General features: G+C 41.0%; 1 protein-coding gene across 1 annotated transcript; it reads right to left on the reverse strand.

Annotated features, from left to right (window-relative positions):
- Nucleotides 1–616: 616 nt before the first annotated feature.
- On the reverse strand, nt 617–15,016 carry cpeb2 (cytoplasmic polyadenylation element binding protein 2). The gene is made up of 10 exons (XM_063014981.1): nt 13,811–15,016; nt 11,509–11,772; nt 8,120–8,210; nt 5,597–5,620; nt 5,226–5,384; nt 4,565–4,654; nt 3,921–4,039; nt 2,972–3,086; nt 2,699–2,880; nt 617–1,490 (listed from the first exon to the last, which is right to left on the reverse strand). Exons 1-10 carry the CDS (start codon nt 14,747–14,749, stop codon nt 1,263–1,265), a joined length of 2,211 nt encoding a protein of 736 aa, XP_062871051.1. The 5' UTR covers nt 14,750–15,016; the 3' UTR covers nt 617–1,262.
- Between the last annotated feature and the right edge of the window lie 3,653 nt (nt 15,017–18,669).

The raw sequence follows: 18,669 nt of genomic DNA on the forward strand, positions 1-18,669 counted from the left end.
CTAATTTTAGGATCCTTCTTTCTTACATTTTTAAGGAGTAATTTTGAAGTATATATATAATTTCATGGAAAACAATTTTCCACTGTCTGGAAATGTAGCTGATCAGCTGAGGCATGTTTGGTGCACATCCTTAGTTCAGTAACGGAGCTACGAAACAAATGTTGCTCAGACTTTGTTATTTTAACAAATTTATGCCCAAATATTTGTTAATTAGCTTTAAGAACAGTAATATTGGCAGTTGTAGCCTAGTGGTTAAGGTACTAGACTAGTAAGCAGATATTCGCTGGTTCAAACCCCACCACTGCCAGGTTGCCACTGTTGGGCCCTTGAGCAAGGCTCTTAACCCTTAGTTGCTTAAACTGTGTACTGTAAGTCGCTTTGGATAAAAGCGTCTGCTAAATGCCGAAAATGTAAATGTATTCTGAGCAATATATTTTGAATACATTTGAGAAAAAAAGATCCTCAGCTACACTGTGACGATAATCTGGAGATAACAATAGGTCATGCTTACTAAAATCCTAAAACACAACCACATCTGTGTGCCATTATTTCAGATTTTAATGCTGATTGATACGTTTGTGAGCAGGTTCATTTACAGCAATAATTTTGGGTAAAATAGACTCCATTACTCATTACCCTTTAGAAAAAAGGGACACCAAACATGTCTTGGCTGATTAACATTGTGTTAATTTCATTGCTCAACAATTATCCCCTTTAAAATCATAAATATAATAAAGGGAATAATTGTTATGGATTATTTTCATGCCTCCTGTCATTTTGCTACCTTTGGTTAAAGGTCTATAGCAGACAGTCCAGCAGGGTTGGGTAATTTTCCTGCTGTAACACACCACTACACTCAATCAGCTGAATCAAGTGTTTTAAAGCAGGAAAACCAGCAATTCGGGCACATATAGGTCCACTATCAAGTCTTTTACCAGAGATAATTGCGCACTTTGCCCACAAGGTAGCGTTTAGCAGCAGCAGAGACGAACAGGCGGACAGGCAGACAGCTGGCCCTTCATACTAACATTCTCTTATCAACTCATTAAATCTGACATATAAAAATAATCTGAAAATAAACCCTAAAAAACACGACAGCACCACAAAAAGCCTGAGATGTGGAAGCAGAAGTGATTTGGTGAAAGGAAACGAGCCGTGTAGTGTTTCCAGCTGCTACAGAACATAAATATATTAATAGATCTCTATATACTGTTAGGTGCTTTATACTGATAGCTCACTTCCAAAGCAGGCCTCCGTGCCGTTCAGTTCCAGCGGAAGTGGATCTGTCGTGGCCGGTCGGCTCCTTCCTTGACCAGAGGCTTGTGGAACTCACGGCCTGCGCGCGAGTGGATGTTCGCCCAGCAGAACTCGCAGTAGTACTGTAAGCATGTGACGTTGGCGCAGAAGAAGGGCGCGAACTTGCTGCCGCAGCGTGCCCCCTGGCACTCATCACAGAGCTGGTCATCAAGCACGTATGGTTTCACCTCCACCTGCATCAGATACATTTTTATTTTAGCATGAACTAATATTAGCTAGTCGATTAAACAGGAGAGTCACTTTCCCCTAAACACTAATGTGATGTTAGAGACGTGACAATGTACTGATGAGACATGATTCAGCCAAAAGTGTCTGGACACCTGACCATGAGCTTGTTGTACATTCCAATTGAAAATAGATTTGCTTCCCCCACTTCCCTTATGGCTAGAACCGCCTCTACTCTTCTTGGAAGGCTTTTCACAAGAATTTGGAACGTGTCTGTAGGAATTTGTGATTATTTTGGTACTGAGGTAAAGTTGAACCTAATTTGATGCCTGAAATTCCTGAGATCTCAAGCTCATGAGTTTGGATCTCAGCTCTGCTATTGGCCAATATGATTGGCTAATGTCTGCTGGGTAGGAGGACCAATGGGATTCCTCATCACTGCTGCATTTACGGCCTCTGCTGGCTGGTTGATGGCACCTGCACAGGTATGAGGGATAATAGAGTTCAGTGAGTGACTCTACCTACACGATACTGATATCCGGGTAAAAAGAAGTGATTGGCAACTGCACACCTGTCGAAGGATATGCGTGTTAGGCACAGCCCTCTTCAGTCAGGGCCAGTGTCTGCAGTAGTGGAGGAGAGATATAACCAGGGTAATTGGATATGACTCGATTGGGAGAAAAAAGGGACAAATGCATAAACAGTATATAAAAATAGTCAGACGGGGCAATTTCAGACCGGAATGATTTGAAACACCTGTTTTGAAACTTTCCACAGACAAACAGGTACATAAATAACAGCTGGTGCTTCTCTTGGTTGGGTATAAAGGAAGCATTCACAAAAATAGGCTGCACCCATTATAGAACATTTCTTTTCAGCCGAGGTGAGAAAGAAAACCCAAACTGTCACCTTCAGACGGAATTCATCTGATGCCAGCACATGTTTGCAAAGAAACAAACGCTGAACTATTATGAAGCCTTAAAAAAGTAAACATTAGTCACTAGTAAGAGGAATAGGAGTAAGAGGCCTGGTTGGCAGGTGTAGCTTTTTAAAACATGATTTCTGAAAATCCAAATAAGGTCAGAGCCTTGTAGATTTTTAAACAAATTATTAATAATTTTTTCAAGATCTGTGCAACAATATTTAAGATTTACATCCAGCTTTATTCCTCTTTTTATAAACATAGACAGATAGACACACAGAGATGGAACTGTACCCGTTTGTCAATGTCTCCGTGCTGCAGCTGAACAAATCGGGCGCTGATGGCAGCGATGTAGCTCTGCTGATTGGAGAAAGCCACTCGACCCGCCCCTTTAGGGTATTTCAGCTCAGGGTCAGTATCGATCCCAGCGTAACATACGCCACCGTACAGACGATCCATGATCATAGCCAACTCCACTAGAAAACAAAACACACGTTAGCCATGTGTAACTGTTTGAAAAAAGTATGTAGACATCTGTGTATGAGCACGTTGGATATAAACTGATACCTGCTCTCAGAGGTCGAGGCACTCCCCCTACAAAAATGGTCTTGCGGGGGTCGAGAGGCTGCGAGCCATCCATCACGAAATCACTGTCGCCCAGGTTCCACGGGCGAATCTGAACCTGAAAAATAACCAAACATCAGCTGATCTGAACAACCTGTAGCCTAGTGGTTAAGGTACATGACTAGTAATCAGAGGGTCACTGGTTCAAGCCCCACCACTGCCAGGTTGCTGTTGTTGGGCCCGTAAGCAAGGCCCTCAACCCTCAATTGCTCAGACTGTATACTGTAACTATAATGTACGTCGCTTTGGAAAAAGGCGTCTGCTAAATGCCAAAAATGTTAATGTAAATCTGAAGTTACATTGGAATTGCCTCACAGCAAGAAGGGCCTGGGTTTGATTCCCTGGCCAGGCAGCCAGGGTCCTTTCTGTATGGTGTTTGCATGTTTTCTGGTTTTCTCCGGGTACTCCAGTTTCCTCCCACAAGTCCAAAGACATGCAGTCAGGCTAATTAGAGCTACTAAAATTGCCCTGAGTTTGTGTCTGCTCTGTGATGGACTAAAGACCTGTCTTGCCTATCATCGAATAAATCAGACGCACCGCAACCCTGACCAGGATGAAGCGGTGGTAAAACAGACGGTGGTGAAATCTGTTGTGCATCTTGACAATGCTTCCATATTCCAGGATAATAAGCCGTTACACATCCTGCTACGTAACTGCTCACCTCAGGTTTCTGTAAATGCAGTCCTCTTCATCCTCATGAACCAACAGTAAGTCCCTCAAGACCAGCTTGGTCTGTTTGTGGGGAAATCACTTTCATAACCTAATTATTTTGAGCAATGCTGTACAGTGTCCACGAGTCGAGGTGACCATTTCTCAAAGTAAAGTAAACACTGTTAAGTGTATGTGTGTGTGTGTGTGTGTGTTACTAAACGTGGATGTTCAGTGAACTCACTGGTTTGTCTTTGATGGTGGGGCTGGAGACACACAAATAAAGTTTGCCGTCCTCCTCCAGACAGGCTTCGATCAGAGCCTGCACTGAGCTCTCGTCTTGGAACAGCAGGAAAGCATAACCTTAGAGATGGAAAGAAAAATAAATATAAGCAGCTGTGTTATGACAAAGTCTAAAATGATGAAATGAGGTTCTGAATTATTATGGCAATTAATTAATGCCATTGTGACAGCTATATGCATACGTGGATGTAGCCAGTTTGCAGCATAATTACTGAATACTAGTGTGCATTTTCTAACATAAAGTCAGAGCAACGTTTCCTTTTGTGTTTTGCTTTTATATTTATGCTGGTTTCGCCAATCTGTTTTGTTTTTACCTGTTCATATAAACTACTGTATTCATTAGTTGCGTCTACTGTAACAAGTGGATCTGGAAAATGTACAATGCTGATTTTTCTTTGCATTTTATGGTGGCTGTATATTAAGTATTTTATTATTTTCCAGATTGCTGTATTTGTGAGCCTATCACAAAAGTACATTTGTTTAAATATAAATCAACACAGGCTACATAACTTACATAACTTATTTTTTATAATAATTAATACATCAATTAAAACAGCAGCCTGTTTAAATTATAGTTTTGAATACCTTTAGGAGGAAAGTAGGATTTGCTCTCTGCCTTGTGTGGCCAATCAACCACCAGATGACCAAAGCGCCGGAAACTGGATGTGATCTCATCTAAAAAGAAGAAGGTAAAGAAAAATATACATGTCAACTGTTAGATGCTGACTGTGCAATAACATAAAAATAAAAAGAAGAAGACGAATAAGAATACATATTAAATTTATTATACACATTTTTGGCAGCTTCAAAATGATTTGTAATTAGTATAGAGGAGACAGTAACAAAAGTAGCTTTAGTATTTAAAAATGATGTATTCTTTACATGGAAAATAGCAGAAAAAATTTATATGAATTACAGCTTGTATTCTGAATTTCTAAGAAATTCAGCAGCGCAATGTAGCAGAATAAACCAACAGAAGCAGAATTTATTAGGAAAATAATGCAGTCTGAGGAAAGTCACTGGTCCAGTTTTCTCTGGCTTATTCATAGCAGCTTTTTTTGTTTTTAGAAAATAGCTTGTATCATAGCAGCTCCTGCCCATTACTCAGCTTCACAATAGTTGAATTAGCCTAAATTAAACTGACCAACACTTTAAAATGTGTGTGATTTCTGAAGTCTGCATAAATTACAACTATTAATTAAATCTTTGATTAGAATACTTAAGAATTCATCCATCATCATCCTACCTTCATCTATATCCGGTGGTAGGCCACCCACAAACACTTTGCGAGAGAACCTCTCTATGCGGTCGCCGTTCTGATGCGGGTATCCTGAACCTAGGACACCCTGGTTACCGTGCCCATCATCGAGGAGACCGTCATCAATAGGAAAGAGTGAGGAGCGTCCTGCAGGAGCAAATAAAGAACAGCAGATTAATCACTTACTCAGTGGTCAGCACCTTGACTCCATGTCATGCAAAACAAGCTGTTATGTGACGTCATTTTAACGAAAATCAATGATGAATTAAATGAAGCTGAATGAGCAGAAGCCCTTGTTCTGCAAATGTCACAATACTTTAGTGCAGTAGCATGAGCGGTGCACAGGAAGTAAAGTTTACCTCGGCGTCTCCCGTAACTCCTGGCTGCATGTAAATAGAACAGATCACAGAAAGCTTTATTTTAAAGGTTGAAGTTCAGCAGAAAATCAAACGTGCATATGCAATAGTATGTGTACGTACAGTTTATACTGAGTTCAGCTGTTTCAAGCTCATATTATTTATGGATTTGGAACGGGACAGCCAACAAATTTATGGTCAGGTATAGTGTATATGTATCTGTATTTGTACATACACCGATCAGCCATAACATTAAAACCACCTCCTTTTTTCTACACTCACTGTCCATTTTATCAGCTCCACTTACCATATAGAAGCACGTTGTAGTTCTACAATTACTGAGTGTCACTGCAGTGCTGAGAATGATCCACCACCTAAATAATACCTGCTCTGTAGTGGTCCTGTGGGGGTCCTGACCATTGAAGAACAGGGTGAAAGGGGGTTAACAAAGTATGCAGAGAAACAGATGGACTACAGTCAGTAATTGTAGAACTACAAAGTGCTTCTAAATGGTAAGTAGAGCTGATAAAATGGACACTGAGTGTAGAGACAAGGAGGTGGTTTTAATGTTATGGCTGATCGGTGTATATACGTATACATTTCGATGTCTCCGTTTACCATTTTAGTTTTCACCCAAAATCCTTTTAAATACATGCCCAATTTTCTCCACATGGTGGAGCTGCAGGAACTATAGTAGCATTTATGTGTGACAGGACATTTTTTGTGCACAAATACGTTGAGCCAAGGCTGTAATCACTATTTTATTGAGGGAATACGTCCAATATTCATAAAAATGCCCCCCTCAACATATCATAATGTAAAATGATAAATAAACATTCCACTTTGTGTAATTCCAAGCTTTTCACATCAGCTGTTGTGGACTGATTGTGGAACTTTAGAGAAGGGAACCAGAAAAAAAAACATGTGCACTTGAATCATGAATCATGGAAACAGACGCAGAAGTGGTGGTTACAACAACTGACAGCCGTTCCATTCCAAATAATACCTGAGGCAAACTTAATACCTTCTATGAAAAACCATGTTGTAAATTATGTTGTAGCTCAGTGGTTAAGGTGCTAGACTAGTAATTGGGAGGTCACGCTCCAATTCAAGCCCCACCACCGCCAAGTTGCAACTGTCAGGTGCCTGAGCAAGTTCGTTTCAGAACAAAATGTTTGCTTAATGCCAAAAGTGTAACTGTAAAAGTGCCCACTTGCTGCTGTTGGACCTTTAAACAAGCTGCTTAAATTACTGTGGCAATTCTAATTCACTTTGGATAAAAAAAGCATCTGTTTGTACGTAAATGTGAAGTAATATTCAGGATAAAAGTTCTCTGTTTTAACACAACCAGCCTCTCCTGCTCTAAGGTTAAGCCCCCAAGGCCAGTCATGTGATCCACAGCATGAGTTGCAGCCAATCACATGCCTACAACTAAACATGATCATTCATGTGACCTACACTGCTGGGTCAGTCATGTGTTTGTAGAAGCAAAGCAGAACAGTTGGTTTGACTGTAGCTGACAACTTTGTTTCTAAATTTCTATACTACAGTCCAAGTAAGTAAGCACACGCTGTTTTGCAAAGCCATTATGTTTCTCTATTTGAAAAAGGGGAGTGAAACAGTTTCTGCTGACATTAAACTCACACAAAACACAAGATGGAAATACTGGACACACTGCAAAGTCTAATGAAGTCTAATTCCATAGGACAACTAACACTAAAGGACAGTCGGGGGTGATTTTAGGTCAATTAGCCCCTTTCTAAAAACACTTATTTCAGATTTTCTTATACGATTATCTTCTCAGTAGCAGTGCATATTGGTATAGCAACAAGCATCCAGGTGCAGTGTCTGTATAGGCAAATAAAAACCCCAAACGATACCATAATTTTATTTTAAGATGTACACTTTGGTTTCTATTTCTCTGTCATAATGACCTGGTTTTTATCCGTCCTAATACACTTAAAATAAAAAATTTTTTACAGATTCTTACACACATTCTGAGCACTTGCACGATTCTCTCAGTTTTCCACTTTCTCTCTTGACCAGAGAGTGGTAGTCATTATTCCAGCAGCTTCGTGCTCATATGCTACTATAAATGGACAGGGATTGTTGAAGAATGCCAACACTTCTGCCAAAGTTTCCATCTGTAGCCTATTGGCTATTACAGTATTCCCTTAAGTGGTAACCAGTTATTTGAAAATAACGAAATGCTTTGAGTTCTTCATTGTTTTCATTAGGTGTATTCATAACTCTGAACTTTTAATAGATTCACTTGTTCTGTTTACCATCTGACGTGGCACATGAATGACCAAGAATGGACAAGAATGAAAGAGGAACAGTCATGATTGGCTGTTCGACGCCAAAGCTTAAAAAATCCTAACTAAAATACATTTTTAAATGGTTTACTGTTGGCTTGGCATCAGGGGTCAAACCCTATGATGAACTAAGCCATTAAAACTGAATTTTAAAGAGGTCTTAGATGAAAGGTTTTAGTTTTGTACAAACCAAAGAGAAAGTGGGTCTTACCCTTCAGAGGCTCCTGCTCTGCCCGGATGATGTCGATCAAAGAACTCTCCAGTGAGTGCATGTTCAAACTGTCATACATCCTGCTCCGATCCTAAAAAAAGAGCAAGAGTTAATATCCCAGTGTAATACACACTTATACACTGTATACACCAAAGTAATGTGTCATTCCAGGCATTCATGCATCGTAGGAATTGCATGCTGGGAAATTCCTTTCATGATGGTTCACTTGAGCAAAATTCATTCATGGAAAACAGGGCATCCAGAAATGCTGACCTTTGGAAAAACCTTGTGTGAGTGTGTGTGTGTGTGTGTGTGTGTGTGTGTTGGATAAGATCCACATCTATAAATGTCAGGAGGGCATCCCGTGCCTCTGTCCTGACAAAAGCAATTCCATAGATGTCTGTGTGAACAGAAAGGGGGGAGGTGTTGCCCCTCACAAAACACCCTCTACAGTTCCAGTCTATTATTAGGAGTGGAAAAGGGGGTTATTCCTGAGCTCATGTAGGCCAAAAGTATGTGGGCACCCCTCCAAATGGGTTTCAAACACAACCATAAAATACATAACGTGTTTCTAACTTTATGGGAAGGCCCCTCGTGTTCTAGCATGACTTCTACTGAGCACAAAACGAGGGCCATAAAGACCTAGTTTGACGAGTTTGGTAAACATCCACCTTAACTGTACACACAACATTTTATGCCACTAAGTTGAACATTTACATTTTATCCAAAGTGACAGTATATTGACAGTGTATTGTCTAAGCAATTGAGGGTTAAGGGCCTAGCTTAAGGGCTCAACCTTTCCATTACTTGTCCAGTACCTTAAACACTAGGCTACAACAGCTCTAAGTATTTATAAGCATAAATAAACATAATTAAGAAAAAATATTTAGACACCGCAAACATTAATACCCTGTTGCAAAGTTGCTGCTGGCAGGTCAAAAGACCTTCATAACATGTAAGTGAAAAAAATGAGCTATTTAATTATTTAATTTGGAGTCTGAGACTCCTACACATGCCAGAGCAGGAAAAATGCTACCGCACAAGCCTAAACATAGCATTAGCATATGCTAAGGGAGCTAAAAATAACATGTTAAGCATATGGCAATAGGAAAAGTGCACAGACTTTAAAGAAGCACTGCTCAATATTTTACTTCTTATAGTATTACAAATTAGGGTGAAAATGTCTGGATCACACGATAAAACAGAATTTTTAAAACAAAAATGTCACAAACATAAGAAAACCGCCATCATGCACCTTTAAATACTTGCTGAGCAAGATCATGGTCGGGTGTCCAAATACTCTTGGACATATAGAGTTTAGCCCACAGTGTGTGCTTATAGTGCTGTGCCATAATAACTGCAAATTTCCCCCCCAATATTTCACACAAACATGGAGAATCAGTGCGAAAAATAATGGAAATGTTGAGAGTGCAGATTATTACATATTCTGTTCCATTTACTATGGTTTGGGCAATTTATTAGTGGCCGGTTTTCAAACTAATTCTGTCATAACACTGTCATAACACTGCCTTAAATTTTGTCATGTGGGTGCCTCATCTTACTTACATCTGCCTTACATCTAACTTGCAGGACTTACTGTAGTAAAGTAGTTCCTTTTCTGTTCTGGATGAAGGTGGCAAAATGGTGCATTGTGTGTTGTGCCTCATCCCTTTGGTCCATCTAGCCCTCAGAGTTTGAGCTCAGTCCTCTATTGACAACAGTTTAAAAGCTTAAAAGTCTTAAAAGCCTCGTTTTTTTTTTTCAAAAGTCTGCTAACAAAATAATATTTTTGTTGATTTTCTGTCTCATTTTCTCCTATTATGGTGTATGTACTGCAGTACTGTTGCACTGCGCAGGAAGGAAAGACCAGAGGAGACATGTACGGAATGTCAAAAATTCCAAACTTTAGAAGGAAAGCAAGGAAAGATTAGGGAAGAGGAAACTGTGACGAAGTGTGGTAGAAGTCAGACTATGTTTGGTAACACACACCAGTCGGCTGCACAGCTCTGGAAAGAATTCCTAAACGATTCACTGTTATGGTATAAACCTGCACTAACTTGCAGTCACGGGTCAAGAGCTTCAGTTTATATTCACATCTAATAGAATGAGAATATTAGGAACTGTGTGACTGACACGGCATGGTTGCTGGTACTACACTGGCTGATTTGTGTATTTCAGAAACTTCTGCTCTCAGATAGTAAAACACAATAGTCTCTAAAATCAACACAAACTGGTAAGGAAAACAAAATGCATCCAGTGAGCAGCAGTTCCTCTGGAAAGCTTTGTTGATGAGAGTCTAAAGAGAACATGCAGACTGGTTTAAGCTGACAGAAAGGTAACAGGAACACAAACATACTCTTCACAAGCACAATGATCAGAAAATCATCTCAGAAAGCACAACGTCACACCCTAAGACGGTAACTACAACAGCTAAAGAACAAGTCTGGTTCCAACTCTTCTAGCTGAGAACAGAAATCTGAAGCCACAGTGGACACCGATTTATAGAAACTGGACAACTGAAGACCTTCTCTTTCTATCAGCAGTCTATCCACATCCAAATACAGATTGTTTAGAGGAGAAGCTTTTTTTTTTTTTAATCTATGAGAGTCAACAATTATAATTTTAAATAAAGCCATCTCATTCAAATATTTCATATTATGTTTTCATTTTTTGGGGTGCTTGGGTTGCACAGTGGTAAACAGCACTAGCCCACTAACTCTAAGATCCAGGATTCGAATGTCCAGCGACGCTATCGGCTGCACATGCCGAATGCCGAGACCCTGCAGTAGTTTGGCATCCTGTACTGGGTTGTGTTCTGCATTGCGCTCAGTGATCACAGGAAAACCACATCACTGCAACCCTGACCATGAGAGAAGGGCCACTTCATTTGCATCTGAACCAAGCAGGAGCACCAGGACTTGCTGGTCTGGATGAATACATTCGCCCGGTTTCACTCACCCAAACAAGCATTTCTCTCTGTTAGACAGGAACGACCGGCTATCAGCTGGACTAGTGCTAATGATAGGACAAAATCTAATGTCCAGAGATCAAAGTTCAATTGTGTTTTGGGGTGGCAACTGTCTTTCATCTGAGTAAACACAAGCAACTGCTTAATAGAAGCAACGTGATTTGGGTTTACATGGCCAGCAAGCAGCACTTAATCCTAAGATCATCATGCACAATGCCAAATGTCAACTCTGAAGCTGAGAAAATGTGTTTACTGGCCTAACCCTAATCCAACACCTACACCCACCATCACTTATGCTCTTATGGCTAAATGGAAGCAAATCCCCCCAGTCATGATCCAAAATGTAGCAAAATTGGCATTTTCAAATATGATGTGCACAGTTTAGAATTTTAAGGTGTGCACATAAACACTGTTTGTGTACCTGCAGGGACAGCAGCGTGTTGCTGTTGTTGTCTGTGTGAAACACGTTGTCGTCGCTCCAGGTTTTGTGGCCATACGAAGCTCCGGAACGCGGGAACTTGGGTGGGGCGATGACACTGCTGCCGCCAAACGGCTTCTTCATGAGCGAGATCTGGCCGAGCGAGCCGGGCATGGTCATTCCAACGCCTCTACTGCGATGATCCCTGCCCCATGACATGCTGCCGGAGTTCCAGCCGTTTCCCCAAAGAGACTGTTTCATCATGGGCTGTGAGAGAAAGTGAGAGACACAAGGAGCAAAAAGATGCAAGAAGAAAGATGTTATATGGTGCAGTGATGTTAGAGTGATGAAGAGTGTCTACTGCAAATGTCTTAACCAAAATTTTGCAAGCAAAATTTTATAGTGTGAATGTGCTCAGATTTTATATAATATTACAAAAACCAAACTACAAATTGTTTGATAAGTCTGTGGGAATTTGTGCCTACCAAGAGACTAAGAGAAAAAGGGACAAATAAACGCTCCCAAATACAGGAACATCCTTGAAAACATCCTTCTTCCCAGCACATGCAAACCTTGGGGCCACAGTTTACTTTTCGACAGGACAATGACCTGAAGCATACAGCCAAAACAACACTGCAGTGGCTTCAGGACAAGTCACTGAGTGTCCAGCCAAAGCTTAGACTTATCAACAAAGTGTGCAAAAAGTCAAAAGCTCCAGGTACTTTCTGAATCCACTGTACGCTTTAAAATCCTCCTCGCCTCATTTCTAGCCTGACCACGGGCATTTCGTGAACCAATCAGAATAGCATGTTTGTGGTTTCACATGCACATAAAGAGACGAAGTCCGAGAAAAGTACACACATTAATCAGTGTATATATTTGTACTCAGTATAACTGGGTGGGTTTGTGTGTTTCTGTGTATATATATATATATATATATATATATACAGTATATATATATATATATGAACATGAGTGTGTGTTCTCGTCCACTGTGTAAACTTCCCCATTTAAACACGTACCACACCCGTCCATTTACACAACCTCCAGAGTTTGGGTGTATAATTAGATAATGGGGTGTATGTTTGTGTATGTGTGGATAAGATGAGTGTTATGGTGGGAATGTGTCATAATGGTGTTGACGTCTAGACAGTGGGAACGAAAGCACGAGCTGTTCCCTGGTGTTGGGAACGTTTCCACCATAATAATAATTATTGCATATTTTCTATCTTTTGACATTGTGTCTATGGAACCGGTAGCGACACCTACGAATTTAAACACAGTTCTTCCAACGCTGTATGGCCAAAAATATCTGGACACCACACCTAATTATTACATTTGGATGGTTTAGCCACATCCATTGCTATACAACCATGCTAACAGGGGTATAAAATTAATTCCATATTATAAGGTCAACTTATTTATATGCTTCCAACTTTGTAGCAACACTTTGTGGAAGGCCCTATCTTGCAGTAGATGGATTCACTTCATTAGCTTTGCAACTACAGGGCATTTAAGTCTGACTGCTTTATTCCAGAGATCTATTTAGGCCGAATCATTTCCACCTCCCCTCATTTTTGGCATTCTGGTCCCTAAAACCACCCTAAATCTCCACAGAGTAATAATCAACATATTAACATAATAACTACTGACATATTATGCCGAAATTAACAAGTGTTACACTGCCCTGCATTGGATTGGCACCTTATCCAGGGTGTGTTCATGCCTTGGCTATGGTGCAAAGACAACGCAACATGACAGTGATGCTAAAACAAGCTCACCTCATTGCACATGTATGTATGTGTGTTTATGCTGTGTGTTGTGCTTCCTATTTAGAGAAGGGATTCAGGCATTCACTATAAGCCCACTTTAATATTATATACACTAAAAACTGCTTGTTTTTCACCAAAAGAGGGATTCTGATGGCACAATGGTAATCCTAAAATTGAAAGGCTGTATGGGACAGAGCCATTACATTATTTATTATTATTCAAAAGCATTCATAATGACATTTAAAATGCTTTTGAATGTGTCTGTGGGAAAAATGCTTTTTGAACATATGAATTTTACAGCCTCTGTGGAGCTGGCCGGGTACACCAATGCACCCCATGCAATATGTTTGCATCGCCTGACCCAAACCCCCCCCCCCCCATGAACACTAAAGGACACTTTAGGACAACATATGGCTTTTGTTTGGCATCACATTTTACGGCACATTTATGTAATGACTTTATGACTATAGTGTATGTCAGTACACAATCTGGCAACCCAAACATTTAAATATATAGACGATATGTTCTTTCACCTGCTGTTGGTTGTAGGTGTTCCTCTGCTGCAGGAAGGTGCCATGCTGCGGGCTGAGAGGGGACCTGCGGTTCGGTGCGCCACCCATCTGCGGTGAATACGGAGCTCCAAAACTGTGCGCACTGACGCCTGCGGACACCGGTGGGAAACTCTGGAAGAAGCCGGGATTCATCGAGGATGGGATGCTAGAGTAACACCCAGTGTCGGGTTCGGTACTGGAAATTGATGGCATGATACCGTTGTTGGGGATACGAGGAGGAGGTGAGCTTGTATGCACGGACCATGGCGCACCGAAACCGGGTAGGGAGGGGGGAGCCGGGGAGACCGAGCCGCCGCCCAGGGTGGTCTGCATTTCTTGATGGGGGAGGTTTGGAAAGCCGGCGGTGACAAGATGCGCGTTTGTGGAATCCATCTGGACCTTGCTGGGAGTCACTGGAGATGAAAGCAATGAGACAGGGGCAGCAGTCCCGACGGGGTCTGGAAGCTGGCCGCGGCCTTGTAGTGCGCACTCCGGATCCGTGTTGCGCTCAAGGTCACGTCGGGACGGAGCAGGACAAAACCGGGTTGGGTTGCTGTTATAATCGGAGAGCTCGTATTCCCCTTGGTTGTGACCGTTATGACTGTTCCTGGAGCCAGCCGGTGGCGATCGGTTAACAGCGTTTCTGGCCTGTTCGTGCTCGGTGGACTCGACTTGTCGGTGCTCGGTGGTCACCCCTGCGGGCTCATCCTGCATGGTGCGCCGGTGCGCAGCGGCCGAATGAAACTGGAACAGCGGGGACGCGGCGCGGCTGGTGAGTGGGCGCGTCAGAGGGGGAGATGCGCTGGGGAGGAGGTCACCGTCAACCGATGGGAGGCTCGAGTAGGGCGATCTGAAAGCCCCGAAAAGTGCGGGGCCGCTGTCTATGTTCGCTTGTAGCAAACCGAACGCGTAATCACCCATTTATTTGCGTAAAAAGTGCAAATCGGGAACCGCGGCCTCGACAAAAAAAAAAAACGGGAGCGCACACACACTCAGTGACCTTTAACTTCCTCCAAACGACACTCAGCCGGTGCTTTTAGGGTCAGTCGGTCGTTGGTTTACAAAACAAATATGGTCGTTTTTTTAAAACACTGTGATTAAAATGCGGCTTCTTTATTCTTGCATATCGACCGACCGACTGCCCGACTGCGCTCCCCGGTTCCTCCTCGGTGTTACCCAGCCGCTCATCTGATCTGCTGCAGCAATGGATTAAAAAGCCGTCAGCATACGTCACATTCGTCATGATTTATACAAGACACGCCCTCTCTGTTAAAATACACTAAGAGAACGCCGCAGTGTTTGCGTCACCTCATTCATTATGCATGAGCCGCTGCAGCTAGTCTCTACAGCCCGGGCTGCGTCCCAAACAGCATGTTACACTACTAGGTAGTGAGCCACCATAAGCACTCAGAGCAAAATCAGGCCTGGTTTTATCTGGATAGACTGACATTTGAAGAGAAGAGAGAAAAAATATTTGGTTAAAGAGGAACTGTCACTTCTCTGTACTTGCACTTGGAACGAGCTTCCCTTGTCTGTCCGAACATCTGAGTCTCTCGCTGTCTTCAAAAGACGATTAAAAAGACATCTCTTTACTCTTTATCAGAATCACTTTATTTCGCCAGGTATGTTACACATACGAGGAATTTGCTGATGGTGATACACACAATAATACACATAATAGTCCACATAGTAGTACAAACAATACACATAATGGTACAGATAATTACACATGTATGACATGTAACATAGAACATATTTAACCGACCCGACAGCACACGGACTGTTAACCAGTATTTACCAACATTTGCCCAAGAGAACAACTGTGGTTAAAAAGTGTTACAGCTCTGGGGGAAAAGCTGTTCGCGTGTCTGGATGTGTTTGTTATTATTGTCCTGAGTCTTCTGCCAGATGGAAGAGTTTGAAAAAGGTGATGTCCAGGATGAGAGGGGTCTGCTGTAATTTTGCCGGCACGCTTCAGCACTTTGCTGTTGTAAATGTCCTGAAGCGCTGGCAGACTTTACTTTACTTAAGCTGACATGTACTTACCAATGCTCTTAATTATTTCTTGCATTAAAAAAACTTTGGTTCTAACAGGGTTTTCAGCAGATTTGTATTCTTGGACTGTTTCTTAAACTAGAGTAAGGTGATGTTTACTATGGAAGCAATTTTGTAAGTCGCTCTGGATAAGAACGTCTGCTAAATGCCGGAAATGTAAATGTCACTTTGGCTCATTTTGAGAATACAACAACTTTGTCATATGCATATACACGTACGGGTCTATTGTACTACACCATTGGATCCAGGGCGGTTACAGTTTTTGCTCAAGGACCCATTTGTGGCTGCATTGCAAAGCCAGGATGCAAACCCTCAATCTTCTGACTGATAGTCCAAAGCTCTACCAACTAGGCTACCACTGTTCCATCAGTGGTAGTCAGTAAAAGTTAGTTATTTAATGCCATAATGATGTAAAAAAAATCCAATGACATCACATGGGAATATCACTCAGCTCCAAGGATTTATCCAGAGGCATGAACAATAAGAAATAAGAAGTCTGGAGAATATCTGAGCTCTTATCTTGCTCGATACAGACACAGTGATGTCACTGGTCCAGTTTCCTAGTGTTTTCTCATTGACAGTTTAATCAAGAATTTAAAATAATACATTCTTATATAAAAAGTAAAACATGCTTCCAACTTTGTGGCAACAGTTTTGGAAAGGACATTTACTTTTTCTACACGACTGTGCTCAAAGCAAGGACCATAAAACATTGTGTTATTAAGTCCCATGTTTTTAAAATAGGTGTCATACTTTGGCACTTTTTGCCTTATATTGTGTTGTATATTCAATATAAATGTTCATAAGACGCAGTCATTGTGTTATATACTGTATGTTAGATACTGTTTGTTAACAGGACCAAATAAAACTAAGCAGTATCATCCAAATAGAATTCACTTTTGTACTGACATACCTTTCATATAATGTATTTTACAGTAAAGGAGTACATCCATGTTTTGGCCGTGTTTCATATTTAAAAATGGCTGGCCTGTGCCATATGCCGTGTTTCAGTGCACCTGAGCCACCACGACCTTGTACAGAATTAAACAAACAATATAAATAAATGGACATCAATTTGGTTAAATAGAAAAGGTAAATTTAATACTGGTGGTTTTGATCTGCACAATTAAGTGTGTATACGTTTCGTCACTCAATCCGAATGACTTCTTCAGACTGAAGAAGTCATTCGGATTGAGTGACGAAACGTATCTCTACAACAAACTTGTGTCCAGATGAACTGATTCAACTTTGTGGATTTGTGTACCTGGATTATTGAGCATGCATCAACAAATTAAGTGTGTAGTGTGCGGTTTGGGACACAGCCTGACTCCAGGCTCCTCTGTTAATGCATTATTGCAGAGATGTGAGAGGAAAAAACGTGTACTAAATAAAAAGCAAGATCATTTCCATCTTCTGTACATCCTTTATATGACATTGTTAATTTTACCACTAGATCTGTACAATAGACTCAGTAAGCTTTTACTAATGAGTGTGTGAGTGGGGATAAAATGTGATGTGTATTATTAAGCATCTTGTGTTTATATATTTCCACATCTACACCAATTTGCAGTATAATTAGCAGCAGATTTTCTCTCAGTGTGAGCAGGCCTTGTTTCTTTTTTTAATAGGCAATGGTGCCATATGGTAGGACATGCTGTGAATAAAAGACGCAAACTGCGCATGTGCAGTAGGCAGCGTCAAGTATAAATAGCATTTTAAAACATAACCAGGTGACAAGGGGATTCATTCTTCATGTATGCATAAAAAGCAGCAAGAACTTCATAAGGATGGCACCATGTCTCTTAGCAATGGGCATCTGGGCAAAAAAAACTGTTATTTAACTTATGACATGGTTTCTAATATCTTGTTAGTAATTGTGATTGCTAGTTGGTACTAGTGGGATTTTTCTGTGAACATATAAATAAAGCTAGTTTAACTGCATCCATCAAAAAGTACACCAAAGTGTGATCTCTTGCCAAAAAAGCAAGCCGTATCCTTTGATGAGCTGGAAAATATAATAATACAAGAACCATTTAAAACCAGGTCATCTATAAATTAGAAGCTGCTGAAACATGAGTGACCTGCTTGACTGTGGACAGTGTCATTCATTTTTCTTGCAGCTTTCAATTCATGCCTGATATATTCACATTCTTGGCCACATGTATTGAACACCCTATCTAATAAGTAATTTAACACAACTTGATAGTTGAAATGCACCATGTAGGACAATAAAGCATTTAGAAGCTGAAGCTTTACTGGCAGACATGTCCATGTTCCCACTAGCAACACAACAAGGCCCTCTCAGACCTTTCTCTGGCCTAACATGATTTTGACTACGCCCATTATCACAAAACTGAATTAACTCTGGAGGCAAACGAGGCAGCGAGTGAAACTGGAGATGGTCAGTGTCTGATGGGTGAAAGCAGAACACTGCTTTCGTATTCAAATGCTCCTTAAGTGGCCTTTGTGCCACTGATCAAGTTACACAATAAGATGCATCTGACTCAGTCACATTGTGTCATCATTAATTTAAAACAATCATTGATTATTACTGATGAGGCTATCATGCACACCTGAAGTTCCCTCCTGATACAGAAAATGTAATGTGATGATGTAAAACGCGATAAGCCCATCAGTAGGAGTGGCATTTACAAATCAGAAGGTCACCCCAAATTTCAAGGACAACATTAATTAAGGCATGTATTAACCTAGGTCTAGCAGCATTAATAATGTTTACTAGTATTGTTTGACTAAACAATAAATACAGTGATCCTTAGGGTGTTTTT

The sequence above is a fragment of the Trichomycterus rosablanca genome, chromosome 19, assembly GCF_030014385.1.
Source record: "Trichomycterus rosablanca isolate fTriRos1 chromosome 19, fTriRos1.hap1, whole genome shotgun sequence".
Classification (NCBI taxonomy): Eukaryota; Metazoa; Chordata; class Actinopteri; order Siluriformes; family Trichomycteridae; genus Trichomycterus; species Trichomycterus rosablanca.